The sequence below is a fragment of the Diadema setosum genome, chromosome 21 (genome assembly GCF_964275005.1).
Source record: "Diadema setosum chromosome 21, eeDiaSeto1, whole genome shotgun sequence".
In the NCBI taxonomy this organism is placed as follows: domain Eukaryota; kingdom Metazoa; phylum Echinodermata; class Echinoidea; order Diadematoida; family Diadematidae; genus Diadema; species Diadema setosum.
In genome coordinates, this window is record NC_092705.1 from 1,625,797 (window position 1) to 1,642,584 (window position 16,788).

Below are 16,788 nucleotides of genomic sequence, written 5' to 3' on the forward strand. Positions count from 1 at the left end.
TGATATCTTTTGTCTTTACACATTGCAGTCTTTGTTTCATTGTGTGATGTGAGTTTGAAGATGAGATTGAAATGTATGATTCACAATAAGTTGATATTTTTTAGAAGTTATAAACTTATATACATATCATAATTTGTGAGTCATAGAATACACACAAGAATCTGATCAACATGTTGGGATAATGTTAGTTTATTTATGCCGAAGCAGACATGTTTTCGCCATTTTTTTTTCTTTCATAGACTTCTAAGACTTTTTTTTTGATAGAAGATACATATTGGTAGATATTGTATGATATTGTTAAAAGTCTGTTGTTTTTTTCCAAATTTCAATTTGGTTGGCTACGTGGCAAAAATAGATGACTAGAAATTGGTAGAATGTCTATTTCTACCTGTTTGACCATTCTATGAAATCAATGTATTGATATTTACATACACTATGCATATTTACATAGGCCTACATACACGCTATGTCAACTTCGAAACTTGTTTCACTGAATATCAACATTTTAGAAGAGGTCTTGCTACATCACAGCAACTTTGAAGCCTCTTGCCACAGAAACTATGCTTATATCATAAGTAACACTGTCGAATGAGATAAAATGTACAGTTTACTGGGCAGTATGACTTGGGCTGCTTACGAATTAATGAACCGAAACCGCACAAATTTTAAGAAAAACAGCTGTTTATGACCAAATCTGAACGAGTCGCTTGTATTTATAAGCACAGTAACTAAAATGGACATTCATCATCCCCTAAAATAACCGTGAGAGAGGCAAGATGGGGGAATCCATACCGGTACTTTGTGGAATACCTGGCTTTATTATGTCTATATTCTGAAACTATTTCGAAAGAAATAAAAAAAAAAAGAGAGAGAGAAAAAGTTACAGGTGATGTTCCGAACACTTCAGTACAAGTATCGGCCGAAGCTGCGCAGCTTTTGATGAGGGTCTACGTTTGGGCGCAACTTGTGCAGCAGCCGCTCCTTGCGCGCGCAGTCTTCCCACAGAAGCCTTACGCGGTCGGCGCGCGAGAGGTTGGGATCGTCGTAGTGCTGGACGGGCAGATTTTCGTGCGCCTCGATCAACTGTCTCTTCTCGTCTTGGGTTAGGCAGGCGATCTGTTCGTCTGTCCACTCCGAAACGATCCCAGATCCGCCAGTACAATTGGGATGGATTTCTGGGGATAATCAACAGAGAACAAATAAAGTGAAACAACAACAACAACAACAACAACAACAACAACATGCAACAACAACAACAACGACGACGACGACGACGACGACGACGACTAAACACCAAACACTGCCAGATTTTGATTTCACATAATAGGCGCGGTCAGACTGGCAAAAGACTGAGAAGAAGTCTTCGCGATCTTTTGTCATGCGGTCCCACTGGCAAAACTTCGAAATCTTACAGATCGCGATCTTACACTTCTCGATCTTTTGCCAGTCTGACCGCGCCTAATATGCTTTCAACCCGGAATTAGATAGCACAGTACCGGCATAATACTCTCTTTTTTGCGTCTATGAATTTGTACAAACATTTATCATAACTTTACTGATAGTAGAAACTGATCATGGTGCACTGATGCATGGGTTTTCCTCGCGCATAATATGCTCTTTCTTTCTCCATTGTTATATCACCGACTTTTGATAGGCCGTATCCCTTGCCTTAAATATTGGAGCTATTTCAGCACCGTTTGTCAACAAGCCGAAGCATTTCTTATCATTCAATATGGCCTTAGTTAAAGGGGAATTTGACGTTAACGTATACACTAGACTTTCGGAACTTTCTACAGCCGATCATCAAACCTTTCGCTTTTTGTGTTCCAGTGTCGTCGTTGATTGGATTTTGCCGTGAAAACGTCTTCCACGGCTCAGAATCACCCTTGAGCTCAACCTGATGACCCTCTATGCTGTCGAATCCGTATTCTGCATCGAAATACTTGTATTCGTCGATGGAGTTAGCAGGCGTCTGTAAGGTCAGCTGCCGAATCTCTACCGACTCCATGCTTGGCACCTTATGGAGCGGGTAGGTGGGCGAATCGGTCGAAGAGTGCGGGCCCTCATCTTCTGCGTTATCTTCAGCATCGTCTTCCTGCTCATCGTAATCGACTGTCGTGTCGAACTCGTTGTTGTCATCCCAGGAAACGTTCATCGTGCGACGGTTGTCCTCGCTGATGGAGACTGACTTCAAGCACGGCCTGAGATCCTGTGGAGCCGGTTTCTCGTTTACGACTTCGTAGGTCAGATAAGGTTCATCGCGGCCGAGGCTCTCAACTTCTTGGTCCCGCCAGCCGACTCTCGACTTTCTTGTGACATCTTGGCACGCTAATGCCTTGTCGCTGCTCCGAAGATTTGCTCGGCTGTGTGGTGAAGAGTTACCACCACCTCTATCGTCCATTTCACCAAGCACACGGATGTCTTCCCACGAATCATGGGCTGCCTTTGCAATTTCCCAATCGTCGGGTCCGATTCTTCTGGGGTTCATCTTCAGCTTGTACGGATAAGGCGAAACTGTCCGTCGACACCGGCTGGTCTGCCCTCCGTGCTCCCTTGAGCCATCCCTGTAGGAGCGGCTCAGTGGTCTGCCACCAGCGGCACACGTGGCCTCCTCCTCATCGCTTACGGCACCATTGTACGGGGCGCAGTCGATTTCGAATGCGACAAAGGCATCGTCCACGTCATCGAGCGACACGTTTCTCACGGCGCCCAGTGAGGTCGAAGGGATTTGCTCAAGCTGGACGGTTGAAGGTTTCCTTTTGTCTCTTACCCTTCTAACTGGAGATGCATGCGTTTCTCTTCTCTCTGAATCTGCATCGTCGCGAGATGTGTTGCTATGGGAGACAGTCTGATGCGAACTTGCTGTCGTGTGTTGGCGGGAAACGCCGGACTTTTGGTGCTGTCGTTCGCTTTTCCCTGATTTCCGGTTGGATTTGCCGCCACTTCTTTGCTTCTGTCGCTCTTCTGCAGCAGTCTGGGAATTGGTCGGAACCTTTTTCCTTCCATGAAGCAAACTTTTGTTTTTCTTCCTGTCGGCATTTTTGTCGGGCTTGTCGTCCTCCATTATAGATCTACTTGTTTTTCCCTTTGTAGCCAGAAACTGGACGTAATGATGCCTGTAAGAGTTCAGTTTGATGCGATAATGATGCTATAATCCAGCCCTAACTTAGAAGGGATATATCACGCGAAGCATATCAGTGAACAAAATAATGTGCTCTGTGAGTGTTTTGTTTTACACAGATGGCTTCTTTACGGGTCAAAGTGGAGGAAAAGGCTTGTTTTCTACAATAGGGAACACAAGGACAGGACAGAACGCGCATGCTGGCCTGTAAGGACTTTATTACGCAACGCGCACAATATCAATTTCGCGCAGCTTGTTAACAAAAAGTGCGCGGATCGGTTGACAACATATCAAAAGAGATTTGTTTAGGTAATCTCTTTGGAACAAGTAAATGATATTAAAGTGAAAACATAGTTTGGGTAAGGGTTTGAGAACCCGTCTTGCACCATTTCATATTTGCTTGCAATATATCGAAAGAGGCTACCAAGAAAAAACTTACCTGGCTGACGCGATTTGCCGGGAAGGTGAGTTGTTTCGGAGTACATGTATTTTGAGATCAAAAGTAAAAGTCGGTATACCAACTTTTATTCCAGATGGATCCAGGTTAACTCGGTCTCAGTAACAACTCAGCCCTATTTCAGACAATTTACACGCAGTTCGTGATCATATCCCCGTATTCTATACACAGGCGCACGTTCATTATGCGCGCAAAAGAGGTTCTTTGATGCGCGCGTTGTATCAACTCGTCCCATAACTACGACCAGTCAGAACACGAAGCGCGCCCATAGCACAACACTGTAAAATCCAGAGGGACAACTCAGCCCCACGTCAAAGCGAGGCCGAGTTGTCCCCGAGTCCGAGTTAGTGTGACCCCGTTCGGGTAAGTTCTGAGATGCGAACCTTTTGTTTCGCATTTTCGTCTTTACCCAACGAAAATCTTGTTACTACAGCATTATTCCACACATTTCTTAGGCATACGTGTACATATTGAGCGAAATTTGACAATTTTGCAGGCGGGCCAGAACTATGTTTTGCCTTTAAAGCAAGCAAGCAAACAAACAAACAAACAAACAAACAAACAAACAAACAAACAAACAAACAAGCAAGCAAAAATCAATAATTGCAAGCATAGGCTTTTCCCAGTATAGAAATGCAAATAGTAGTGCCTAAGACACCACGCGGCTATCATAGTGAATGAATTTAGTGAAAAGACGCTAACTGCATGCTTATTCTGAACTACCCCTTTTCCAATACGAAAAAAAAAAAATGGTATGGTCTAGCTGTATCCTTACTTTTGAAGCTTTATTCTAGCAAACAGGGCCTTTATGTAAATGTAAAGATCCCTTAGTTGTTGTTGTTGGGTTTTTTTTTGGGGGGGGGGGAATATGAGAGAGAGAAAAAAATAATGCTTGTTTAATTTTTTTTTTTTGTATTGTAACAATGCAAGCTTTGCCTTAAGAAAAAAAAAAAAGCAAACTTCCGTGCCAACAATGATAAATCTACGTCCATGTGACTTCTTTCTGGAATCAACATTACTCAAAGTTCAACATGAAGGAAATAGCGCCCTTAACTGACATAGAAGTTTACGTTTTTAGTGTGGTTGATACATGTAATAGTAACCCCAAAAGAGAGGTTAGTAATTATACGTAGTCTCTGTATAACCGTATTGCGTGGGTATTAAAGGGACTGTACAGTACTGATTGAGGTGAGGGTTCATGTTTATAACACTTTTTGGTGAGACAATGAGAAACCTCTTATGAGACACGAAAGAGCATGCGATTTCAAGAAGGATTCAACGTTTATTGATGAAAATTGACCTTGAAATGGCTGAGATATCCAAGAAGTGATCCTAAGAAAATTAACAGGCCACGACTTTTATTAGGATCTCTTTGTTTTTCCTTGTTTTTATATATCTCAGTCATTTCAAAACCGATTTTCATTAAATAAACTTTTGATTGCCCTTAGTTATGCTCTTTAACATTTCATAGAGTGGTTTCTAAATATCTCGCAAAACGTTACAAGCTGAATCCTCACCTCAACCAGTACTATACAGTCCCTTTAAGGTTTAATATACACGTCATTTCCGCTCACTCCTACACCACGCGCGTCAGTCGCCTCTCGCTGAGTGATCGGAGCGAAAATCCGAATATCGCTTTCACTAGCAACGCGAAGCATGCTGATCGCGTATGATTTCGTTTGCCTATCAGCGCCACCAAAGTCTGTCGACAGGAATTCCTTCAATTCCCCCGCTGCAGGAGGTCGGAAGAGAGAGCCAAACAGAGAAGAGGGTACCCAAGAGCTATGAAGGGGAGAAAGAGTGGGAGATGGGAGAGTAGAGAGTAGAGAGATAGATAACAAGGGGGGGGGGGGGGAGGGGAATATACATCTATCTCTCCCTCCTTCCCTCTTTTTCTCTCTGTGTATGGATGTTTAACAAAATATAATATATAATATATAATATATAATATATAACATATAATATATAATGTATACTACACACCATATAATATATCATATGTAATACATAATATATAATTTCAGTATCAACTAGCCTACGGTATGATGTGTATATATACATATTACTGTTATATATTACTGTACATGTGTGTGTGTGTGTGTGTGTGTGTAAGGGGAAGGAAGACAGTGATGGTTTTATTTTAGATGAGTAGGCCTATTTATATATGCCTATCAAGGGGAGAGAAAGAGAGCAGGAGGGAGAGATAGAGAATGGGGTTTGTGCGGTATGATGATTAAGGATGAAAAGATTGATATTGAAAAATATGGACATCCAATACGCCTAGATGAGCGCGACTATGAACGAAGAGGAGTGAGGGATTGAGCACGAGGGAGGCAGCGGGAGTGGGCTTCCATCACTTTTTAGTAAAATTGGTGTTATTTTTGTTTTGTTTTTTTTTTTTACAAAATTTGTAAGAAATCTTGTCGGCATAAGTTTTAATAAAACGGGTGCTAATATTCACAGTTCATTGAAATGTGAGGATGTAGCAGCGACATGCATAAGAAATGAGAGAATGAATATTGAATTAATTGCTGTTGATGAAATGATGGATTGAAAATAGACATAATGAAATGAATAACAAATAACTTTTGGGGCCTAATGAGATCAGAGGATAGGATAATGTATTGTGTTGTATATGTAAGTAAGTTTGCCGTCGTGTTTTGTCATGTTATGTGAATTCCTGTGCTTTAATTCTATGTGGACCATTATTTTATGATGTGTCTTGTTATGTACAAACACAGAAACACATAGAAACACACCACACAGAAACACACACTCACACACACACACACACACACACACACATATAGCCACTAGCCAGACACACACATTACACGTTAAACAATTACATGTAGGCCTACCTATGCTTTGAAATCATTATGATATAGTTTTGATATTATTGTTTTCTTTACAGGCTTTCTGGTGCGAAATTTTCTTAGTCTTTATAAGATTACGCTTACATGGTGTAATCAACATTCAAATCTTATGAAACTAATTATTTACTTCACGTTAAGCTTTGTTCATATAATTACTGTTTATGTTTTCGTTTCTATACCAAAGGAACAGTGAAAAACATGTTTGGCCTAATTAAGTACTTAGTATGTCAAAAATAAAAACTGCACAAAAGATTGAAATAAATTGAGCAAGATGATAGATATTTAAAATGCTCATGAGCAGGTGTTTCATGTTCAATTGGAGCTAGCTAGTTCACTTGGCATACATCGATTCAACTTTTTGATGTTATTATAATGTCAAATTGTCTCTGCAGTATTGTCAACCAATACTAGTGTATTAACTGTTATAACTACAGCATCAATTTGTACATTGTACCAAGCCAGCACGGTAGGATGTGTGAGCTCTATCACCATCTTCGGTAGACGAATTATAGATGCGAGCACGACACGATCGTCCAAACTCAGCTCAGTCATTTATTGGGCTAGTTCATTCTGAAATAGGGAAATCAAGTTCTGTGTGCTCGGAAACTACCGTATTTGAAGTATCGAATTAGTCCTTTTTTACCATTGGTCTGATTCTTTATGAATAAATGTCTAAATTCACTATTGATAAAATCTATCATAACTGCAAATAAAGCTTTTTGTACGCCTATTCACAGTCCTAAGTACGAAATTTCAATTTCCATCCCCCATGTTTGAAAATGCGATCCTATGGCCCGAATCATCAAGACCCACGTATGAACACATTGTGCATAAAACGCACGATATCAGTCATTCTGTGTGTGCAGCATCAAATACGTATCGTACATGCAGACTAGTATAGTACAGTGTATGCTCACTCGAACTCTGCGGCAAACGTGAAGAAAATGGCGCAGGGGCCGGGCCTACAGGTGATGAAGGTGGTGAAAGCTGACGAAAGGAGGTAAGTTGCCACATATTTTTCGTCATGAATCAAATTGCAGTGGTATACTGTTTGCTTCTACGAATGTATGTCATTTTTTATGGATGCGTCTTCCGTATTTAATTACAAGCATATGAATGACTGAAATCGAGATGCTGAGCCGTTCTCCATCTTTGCCTGACGTGAAAATGTCACGTTCGAGTGCGACGAGGGATTTCTGTGTATGCATTGCTGGCATGCCTCTGTCGCGTTTATGTGTGGTGAGGTATTTTTCAGTGGAGAGCTTCTACCCTGCAGCTGCCCTAGCCTTCGCATTCCGGCCAGCTGGCTGCCTGCAGAGAGAACAGTGGGTGTGTGTGGGATAGGGGTAATAGCGGGAGTCAATCAGAGCAGTAGTAAGGTAATTGTTCTTGACTCATTAGCGATCACAAGGCATAGGGCCTACTTGTCAGGGATACACTGTCATGACTGTAGACTGATGAATCCGCATAGATCTAATTCATCTTTATAGACTTAGCATATATAATAGATTCTCTGTCATCCATACATCACTGCTATTCTCTAAAACGTGTAAACCTGCATTGTGCCATTGATTGACATAGATTTCTATATCTCCACTTGTAGACATTGTCATTGGATTGGAGGTGTATATTTTCATTCTTAAGTAAGTCCATGCATAGAAAGATATCAGTCAATGGATGAATATGTAGACTAGCGTCTACCAATTTATATCATGTTTGGAATGATTACTCCAGAGTACCGTACCTATAGTATGATATGACATTTGTAATTTCTCATTTTGAGTTTTTATCTATACTAGAATCAATATTTGAACTAGCACAGCACTCTTGAGAGCGCAGACCTCTGCCAAGCAGCTTCTTTCCACCGATCTTGATCTTCCATCAGAGATCAGTGATTTCCACCCATATGTATGCATGCTGAAAAATCGCCCGATTTCCTTTGTTACGTCATAAACCCTCAGCTGCACAGCGCGCCTACCGCCTTAATTGCTCTAGCAGAAAAGTAAAGCACGCACTTTAGTGCACATATGAAAAACCTCAAAATGCGCAGCATGAACTCCTAATTAGTTCATTGACCCTACTTGCCACATAGTGAAAAATCTTCATAAAATCCATAAAAATTTCAAGATCACTACCAAAATTTAATTAGGGTAAGAGCACCAGTATTCGGTCAGCTACCGGTATTTGGTCACTTATCACTAGTCACCAGCAAGTAAGTTCAACTGTCACAACACACGCAAATCACATCAATTCACATACTTGCACACTAATTCACAACAGGAAACTCCCTTAGACTCCACCTAAAATCCATCCAAAATCCCAAATTTTACTGTCAAAAGTGCAGAATCAGCGCTACTTTCCAAAAACGTGCGCGGATAGGGCCCAGTTTTAAGAGTACAGGTCGCCGAAAAAGCACTAAAAATCGAGAAATAGGCTGTTCTCTCGCGGGATTTTTTGCTTATAGCAAGCTTGGAATGTGATGGTATCTTCAAAAATGCAAAAGAAAAAACAAAATTTCAGTACATGCCGATACAGTGTCTCAATGTACAAGGGTTGAATGCAAGTGCCGAGTTCCCGGTATTCGGTCAGCAACTGGCGCCGCAACGTCCCCAATGCAATTTTGCGCCAACAAGGTAGCGCGCCCGTGCATTTTTCAGCTGCCTTGAACACCCATTGACTTTGAACGAGCAAAGAATACTGGTGTCGGTGACCGTATACTGGGGAATTTTCAAGGTGGTATATTTTGCGATTTTGTGAAATTTTGTGTGATATTTAACAAATTTAAAATTGAGATTAAAGAAATTTGATATATTTCACATACATTGCTGTAGATATGATGTATGTCTGCATTATTTTAGTTTGAAAAATATTGCAAAAAAGCTTAAGTGACCGAATACTGGGGATGTTACCCTATGTGTTCCTTGTGTCATTCTCTACCTTTCCTGCAAGTTTCATCCAAATCCATGCACAGCTTTTTGAGTTATTTTTCACATGGACAAACTACAAACAAACAAACAAATGGTAATTAAAACATAACCTCCTCCCTTGGCAGAGGTAATGAAAATATCTTTGACTATATTCCTCACCATGTTTTTTGACTCGCCAATTGCTTTGATATGAATGGCGACACTGATCAGCAGATGGCATGTTACCAGGGGTGGATCCAGGAATTCCGCAAAGAGGGGTGCCTTTGCAAAATCAAAGGGGAACGCACATGCATCCCTCCATTTTTTTCTTATTATTTCTTTAGTTTTAACAAAAAATAAAGGAGGGGGTGCGTGCCCAGTGCGCTCCACCCTGGATCCACCACTGTTTATCCTTACTATTTGAAAGTTGTTTCAATACCCACTATCAGTATCAAACATGCTTGCAAAGGCCTTTCGGATCACATTTTTTTGAGCTTTTGCTTTTGTCATCCCTAGACTTGTATTACGAATCAAGGGGAAGGCCTTGTCACTGCACAGCTCCATTGCACTGTTTGACCAGGGAGGTGGAAAGAACCCTGGTTTGACGCAAGGAGCATATGCTGCACGTTGGCATGAGTACAAATGAAGGTCAGACTCAGAGCTGTAAACATGTTTCAAAACAACTTTGTGTTTTTCATCTTCACAAAAACGCATTTCTGGCTGTAAACCTCTCCCAAAATATCTCAGCTCTTTGCTGTAAAGCTCAACTCCATTGCGTAGGAAGATCATATAAGAAACTGATTGAAGTCTAAAATTTAAAACTGTTAGGATTTATTAAAGATATTTACTCGTCAAACAAAAACATAATGTATTGTTTAGATTTGATGACTGTGCTAATAGATTGCATTTGTCTTTTCCTTCTTTGCTGTTTACTTGAATTTTTTTTTTTTTTTCATTGGAGGAACAGTCCAGTGGTAGATGAAAACCAGTTTTGATACTGGTTTATTGCAACTGCACGATTAACCCAAGAGACTCTTCAGTTGAGCCTGCCTGCCCCATCTCCAAGTGCGAGATGGTGCTCAAGAAGCGTAAGCAGAGTACCACCCGGCTGGGGGACGACATCCCCATTGCCGACTACGGCGCCGACGAGAACATCACCGACAATGCCAAGATCCAGTGGGTGAATCAGCCGTGGGTGCGCAGCGTGCTGCGAGGCGCGGCCATGGTGAGCTTCATATGTCTCTGCTTCAACACGCCCAAGACCTTCGAGGAAATCCCCCCCATGAAGTTCCTGACACTGGTGGTGGACTGCGTGGTCACGCTGCTCTTCTTCGCTGAGATGATCGCCAAGATGTCCACTCGGGGTGTCCTCTTTGTGAGTAGCCTCCGTAGTATACAAATATACTTTGCCTTGAGAGTTTTGTGTTAAAACTATGGGCAGAGGTGACTCCAAAAGAACTATTCACTGTGGGGTGCAGCCGCGAAGTGAATAGTTCTTTTGGAGGCACCGAGGCCTATAGCTTGAACAAGAAACTCGAAATTAGGCAAAGTATATTTGTTTTATATTTTGGATAAAAAATTCAAACAAACGAAAGAAAAATGGGAGAAATGCAAAGCGAGAAGTCGTATGGTGGATGAGATGTTGCGAAGGATCCTAGCATGCAGCTAGCTAGCAGTGCACGATGTAGAACTGCTTTGTGATGTTATGTTACATTTCAAAAGCGCGATGCGACGTGACGGTGCGAAGCAATTTGCGCAATGTCAGAATTGTTTTTATGACGTCACAATCGTTTTGTTAGGAATTTTTCAGAGTGATGGTACAAGCAGTACGTAAAGAAATTGATACATTTTCAGAGTGACGGTACGAGTAGTGCACAATGTCAAAATTGTTTTGTGGCGATTGTCTTGTTAGAAATTTTTACATTTTACAGATTGATGGTGCAAAGCTGCGCACAATTTTAGAATTGCTTTGTGACATCATTTTGCAAATAGTATGTTATTTGCAAAATGTCGTCATAGAAGTGACATCATTTTGCAAATAGTACTTTATGGAGTGTCAACTTTCTGAAATAGCTGAAAATACCTATAATCATGTGAAGCTCTTTTAACCAATCATCAGAGGATAAATTTTTGATCCAAAATATAATATCTATTATACATCATTTTTTTTGAAAGAAAACATGTTGGATCAGTGAACTGTTTCAGCATAAACAAATGGTACACAAGGGAACATTCAGAACAAGACCCATTCGCAATTCATGCAGAATTTTTTACACCAATGTACAGTATAGCTTACAATGATTGCAGTTACCATGGCAACATCTAGGTGACACCCAATAAGTTGATGGACGCAGTGTCTTTAAGTCAAATTGCAGATCTCTTTATGGAGCATTAGCCATGACCAACAAAGCCCTATACTATTGCTAAATGCTTATTATAATTTTTGATTTGATAGCGAAGGTGCATACAAATATTCCTATAGATTAGAATGCAGAGAAATAAGTACTGTCCAGCGCAAGTGCTCCTCTCATGGAGTGACGTGTTTGTTTTCAGGGAGAGAATGCATATCTTCGAGACAACTGGGGCCGATTTGATGCTTCCATGGTTTTGTTCCTCTGGATCTCTGTTCTGCTGCAGGTGAGTTATGATCAAGTTTCTTTAGTGCATGCATACCTGTGTTTCAATGGATATTTTAAAGGTGCATAGTCCCGGTAGTGTAGAAGGCGCTGTTGATGATACTGCGGATCACCGTTAGCATTGATACGAAGATTACCGAAGTTGAGCTGTCATCAAGAGTAAAGTGCGTAGGTGTTGCTAAGTAACGTTGCCTTTGTTGTCTTCTCTTCGCATTGCGCAGTCTGTAGTAATGCCAGGGTGCGCGCATATGTGCTTGTTATTATGACATCACAAAAGAAGTTTGCTAAAGCTGTCATCCCCCTCAGCCGAATCATGAGCCGAACTGTGATCGGACCACTGACTACAGTGAATCGGACTTCTTCGGACTCGGGGAAGTGGGCCACAGCGTAAGCGCTAAAGAGGAGTCGATAGCGTAGGTCTCTATAGGAAACTTGCGCCGTACGCCCGCGTACGGATTTGACTAAACCACTGGGACCATGTACCTTTAATATCATTTTACACATGGTGGATGGGAATTGCAATTCAACAAAAATTCATTTTTCATGAAAATTAAACACTCCATCAACTTGATGCCTACATATGTTAAGGGTAGCAATCATTCCCCCTGCTTTCTGAAAGCGGTTAGTCAGTGCTCTTTCATTATGCTAGAAAAGTGAAGTTTTGTGGAATGTTCTTTATATTTTCTTTATATTGTTGTCCACACATACTGTATGTCATAACATCTATTAGTCTCCTAATCCAGCGGTTCCAACACCAAAATTTTAAAAATTCATCACTTTTACATTGATTGACCAATTTTCCTCAAACTTTCACAGATGTTTTCTACTAATGTTGCTGCTTTCACTCAATCTACATTTATCTTTGGGTTTGGGTTTCCTTTAAAGTTAGATTGGCTATGTTGATTTTTCACCCTTTGTATGGCATGAAGTTAGTGTTACAAAAAGTGACAAATGAAATGTGGAAATTGAAAATAATCACACCCTTTCTCATAACTCTTGATTGGGAAGCATTCCAGTATGAAGTGCTTTCGTAAATTTGGTTCTGGATTGTAATATCTCCTGCTCTATGCGATACAGATATGCCAGATTACAGAGTGGGTGAATTGCTACACACCATACACCATCCTGCGAGCTCCCAGACCGTTCATCATGATTAGAACCTTTAGGGTGTACCTAAAGTTCAAGCTACCCAAGGCGAGGGTGAAACAGATCTTCAAGTAAGTGGTGATACAATAAGAATATATATGTGACTGTGCAATTTTGTATGAATAAATGTCTTTATTTTGCTGAGCAGCAATCAATTCTTGTGAATGTAAAAACATTAAGACAGAAATAAATGTACGATGTGTATACCCGCACCCATATATAATCTTAAGTATATGAATCACATCAAGAATACTTGTATTGTATAAGTCATGCTTTGGCAGTAATCTCGTTGCCAGGTATCTGTTAGACCCACTGGAATTTATTAACCTGAATACCGCTAAAGTGTTATTTAGTGAAATCTCCTTCATTTTGCTTTCTAGAAGTATTTTCTTTTCCTTTGATCACCGCTAGGGATGTTGTGCTGTTGTAACTGGAGGAAGTGAACGTTTGCAATTCCCATATAGTTTACTGAAAATGTTTGAACAAAGGGGATACTGACGACGGCAAATATTACGTGAGGTACTTATTTTCGCCAATTTTGTGTGTTGGGTGCTATTCGCGAAATTAAAAGACACATGAAAATATTGAGTCTGATCCCGATGTGAATGTGACGTATGTGTATACATTTCTCCGTTCAGTACAGGACTCCACAATCGTGAATTTAACCACTTGTGAATTGGTAGGGAAATCCTGACTTGCCAAAATTTAGACTCGCTAAATGTATGGGGTATACATTAGTCTCTATGTGTTTTGCCACATGGTGTAAACCATATCCTTCATGACTGTTTTCTCCAAGAACTATCTAGTATGATTATTTTATTTATTGGCTTTTGCTCACTTTTTTACCATGAATATTTGGTCTAACAGTATGAAGTCTTCATACCCATTATATCAGCGAGTTACAATAACGATGTAATACCTGGGCCCCGTTTCATAAAATTTGTCATACAGTAACAAGTTACGATAACTGTTATAAGCTACTGAAATCCTTACATCTGATTGGCTAGAGAAAATTTGTCATAGAAGTGTGGCAGTTGTTCGTGATAACACGTCTTATGGAACGGGACCCGGAGAGTCATTTTAATGACCGTCTTTGCTTTTGTACGTGTCTGTGTGTTGTCAGGCGTTCAGGTCAACAGGTGTGGAGTGTCACCATCTTCCTGGTCTTCTTCCTCGTCCTCTATGGCATGCTGGGAGTCCAGATGTTTGGCAAACTGTCTACTCACTGCATTGAGACTGACACAGAGTCCTCTTCTTCAAAGTGAGCATGCTTTAAAGGCACATAGTCCCAATGGGTTAGAGGGCGCTGTTGGATGATACTGCCGATCACTGTTAGCATGATAAGAAGATTGCCGAAGTTGAGCTGTCATCAAAAGTAAAGTGCATAGGTGTTGCTAGGTAACGTTGCCTTCATTGTCTTCTGTGCGCGTCACGCAGTCTGTAGTGATGCCAGGAAACGTGCTTATGTGCTTCTTAGTATGACATCACAAAAGAAGTTTGCTAAAGCTGCCATCCCCCTTAGCCGAATCACGAACTGAACTGTGATCGGGCCAGTGACTACAGTGGATCGGACTTCTTTGGACTCTGGGAAATGGCCCAAAGCGTAAGCGCTAAAGAGGAGTCGATAGCGTAGGTCTCTATAGGAAACTTGCGCCGTGCACCCGCATACGCATTTGACTATAAAACCACTGGGACCGTGTGCCTTTAAAGGGACATTCCAGACGATTTTCATCATTTCACATCATGTAGTACATACAAAGATTGACAGCTCCATGTACAGATCGATTTGTGGAATTTATTGTGGTCCTTGAGCAGAGAAACCAATACTCTGAAAAAAACTTCAACAAATTACACTGAACAGTGTTGATGACATAGGAGCCTCATACATTTCAGAAATGAAGCGGTGTAATTCCATTACAACACCGCTAATACGTTCTTGTACTTATATGTTCACCTGTGTAGAATTTCTTCATTTGTTCTGCTTCCTTGAGCCCCAAGTCATGCATTCTTATGGTGAGGCTGCCATGTCATCATCCTTGTTCATTTCAATTTGTTATCAATTTTGAAAACACTCTTATTCCTTTTCCCAATCACTATAAATTCTGAAACTCTGCACTCAGTATAACTAATTTATAGTTGTTCAAATGTAAAAGTCTAAAAATCATCCGGAGGTCTCATTTAACACACAAAGAGAAAACACAAAATGTGGCTCCTGAGATGTTTTATGTGATTTCAATGCTAAAAACACATGGATGCTTGGAGGCATTATGATTTTGGTGTACCCGTGTCCATACATTGCGATTCGATTGGAATAAAAACTCTTCCAAGGGAGTTGCTTGTTGCAGGGAGTGAGCATGGATCGGCAAATTTGCTGATGCAATTATCACTTTCTTTGAATGCAGTAGAGTGGCTTGAAATGTTCAGGGCAAATTTTCAAAGCAGATGTTAGGTTATGACCACAAATCAAATGTTTAAAATTTGTATAACATTAATGGCCATTATGCTGCAATCAGCCTATGTTTGTTTGTTTGTTTTTTTGATACACAAAAGAAGTTTTCTATCTATATCTAATCAGGGAAAATCTACATGCCTCTTTCTGCTTTTAAAGGACAAGTCCACCGTCATATACATAAGGATTGAGAGAATGCAGCAATATTAGTAGAACACATCAGTGAAAGTTTTAGGAAAATTGGACAATCTGTTCAAAAGTTACGAACATTTAAAGTATCTGCGCAGTCACTGCTGGAAGAGAAGACTACTACAGTGTATGATGTCACATGCGTACAACTATATAAGGAAAATAAAAAGAGAATTTCACAAAACTTTACTTTTGGAATAAAGTGCACATTTCTTCGACTTGCTACTGACGTATGTTAAGGATAATATTATTCCCCGTGCCTTCTGAAAGAGAGAAGTTGAGTGTTCTTTTGTTATGGGAGAAAAATGAAAATATGTTGAATTTTCTTTATTCTTTCTTTGTATCGTTGTACTCATGTGACATCACAAGCTATAGTAGTCTTTTCATCCAGCCGTGACTGAGCAGAAACTTCAAAAATTCATAACTTTTTAACGGATTGTCCGATTTTGCTCAAACTCTCACTGATGTGTTCTACTAATATTGCTGCATTCATTCAACCCACATGTCTATGAAGATGAACTTGTCCTTTAAAGGCTTTTGAGTTTTATGTCTGTCAGTCTGTCAATGTATTTTTGTTCATGCGATAATTGTATTAAGGAACAAACAACTTTTGTCATGGTTAGAATAGATTATGAAGTAAGACAGTGTGATGAGCTGATGTGCTGAAGTAGACTTTGAAGAAAGATGTAAAAATAGTCTGGGGTCTAGTTCTAATCTCTGAATTTCATTGTATTTACCTTTAAAATTATAGCTCATGCAACAGTTGACATAAATTCATAAGGCTTTTTCATCATGCTTATTGAATAAACATTGGTAGAAAACTGGGGTAGAGGTTGAGGACAAGTCTCAAATTAAGTTTCTTTTTGTAAAAGTAGTGCAAAAAGATATGATAGTTCTTCTATTCTGATGCATCAATGTAATTTCTTTGAGCAAGTCAGTGATGTACACTGTATCTAATTCAGGGGTGCTTTTCACGAAGTCATCACATAAAAGTCTTCATATAAATCT

The 16,788-nt window shown here is 40.2% G+C and overlaps 2 protein-coding genes across 2 annotated transcripts in view; one reads left to right on the forward strand and one right to left on the reverse strand.

Annotated features, from left to right (window-relative positions):
• Nucleotides 1–173: 173 nt before the first annotated feature.
• Nucleotides 174–3,291, reverse strand: LOC140244553 (uncharacterized). Its single transcript, XM_072324178.1, has 2 exons — nucleotides 1,810–3,291; nucleotides 174–1,175 (listed from the first exon to the last, which is right to left on the reverse strand). The coding sequence occupies exons 1-2, from the start codon at nucleotides 3,062–3,064 to the stop codon at nucleotides 904–906; spliced, it is 1,527 nt and encodes a 508-aa protein (XP_072180279.1). The 5' UTR covers nucleotides 3,065–3,291; the 3' UTR covers nucleotides 174–903.
• A 4,085-nt stretch (nucleotides 3,292–7,376) lies between these two features.
• The window catches only part of LOC140244704 (sodium leak channel NALCN-like), a 61,260-nt gene continuing 51,848 nt past the window's right edge, over nucleotides 7,377–16,788 (forward strand). Inside the window, exons 1-5 of the mRNA XM_072324320.1 lie at nucleotides 7,377–7,454; nucleotides 10,328–10,735; nucleotides 11,914–11,997; nucleotides 13,074–13,213; nucleotides 14,266–14,403. Coding sequence (XP_072180421.1) covers nucleotides 10,433–10,735; nucleotides 11,914–11,997; nucleotides 13,074–13,213; nucleotides 14,266–14,403 — 665 coding nt within the window. The 5' untranslated portion in view covers nucleotides 7,377–7,454; nucleotides 10,328–10,432. The remainder of the gene's footprint in view (nucleotides 7,455–10,327; nucleotides 10,736–11,913; nucleotides 11,998–13,073; nucleotides 13,214–14,265; nucleotides 14,404–16,788) is intronic.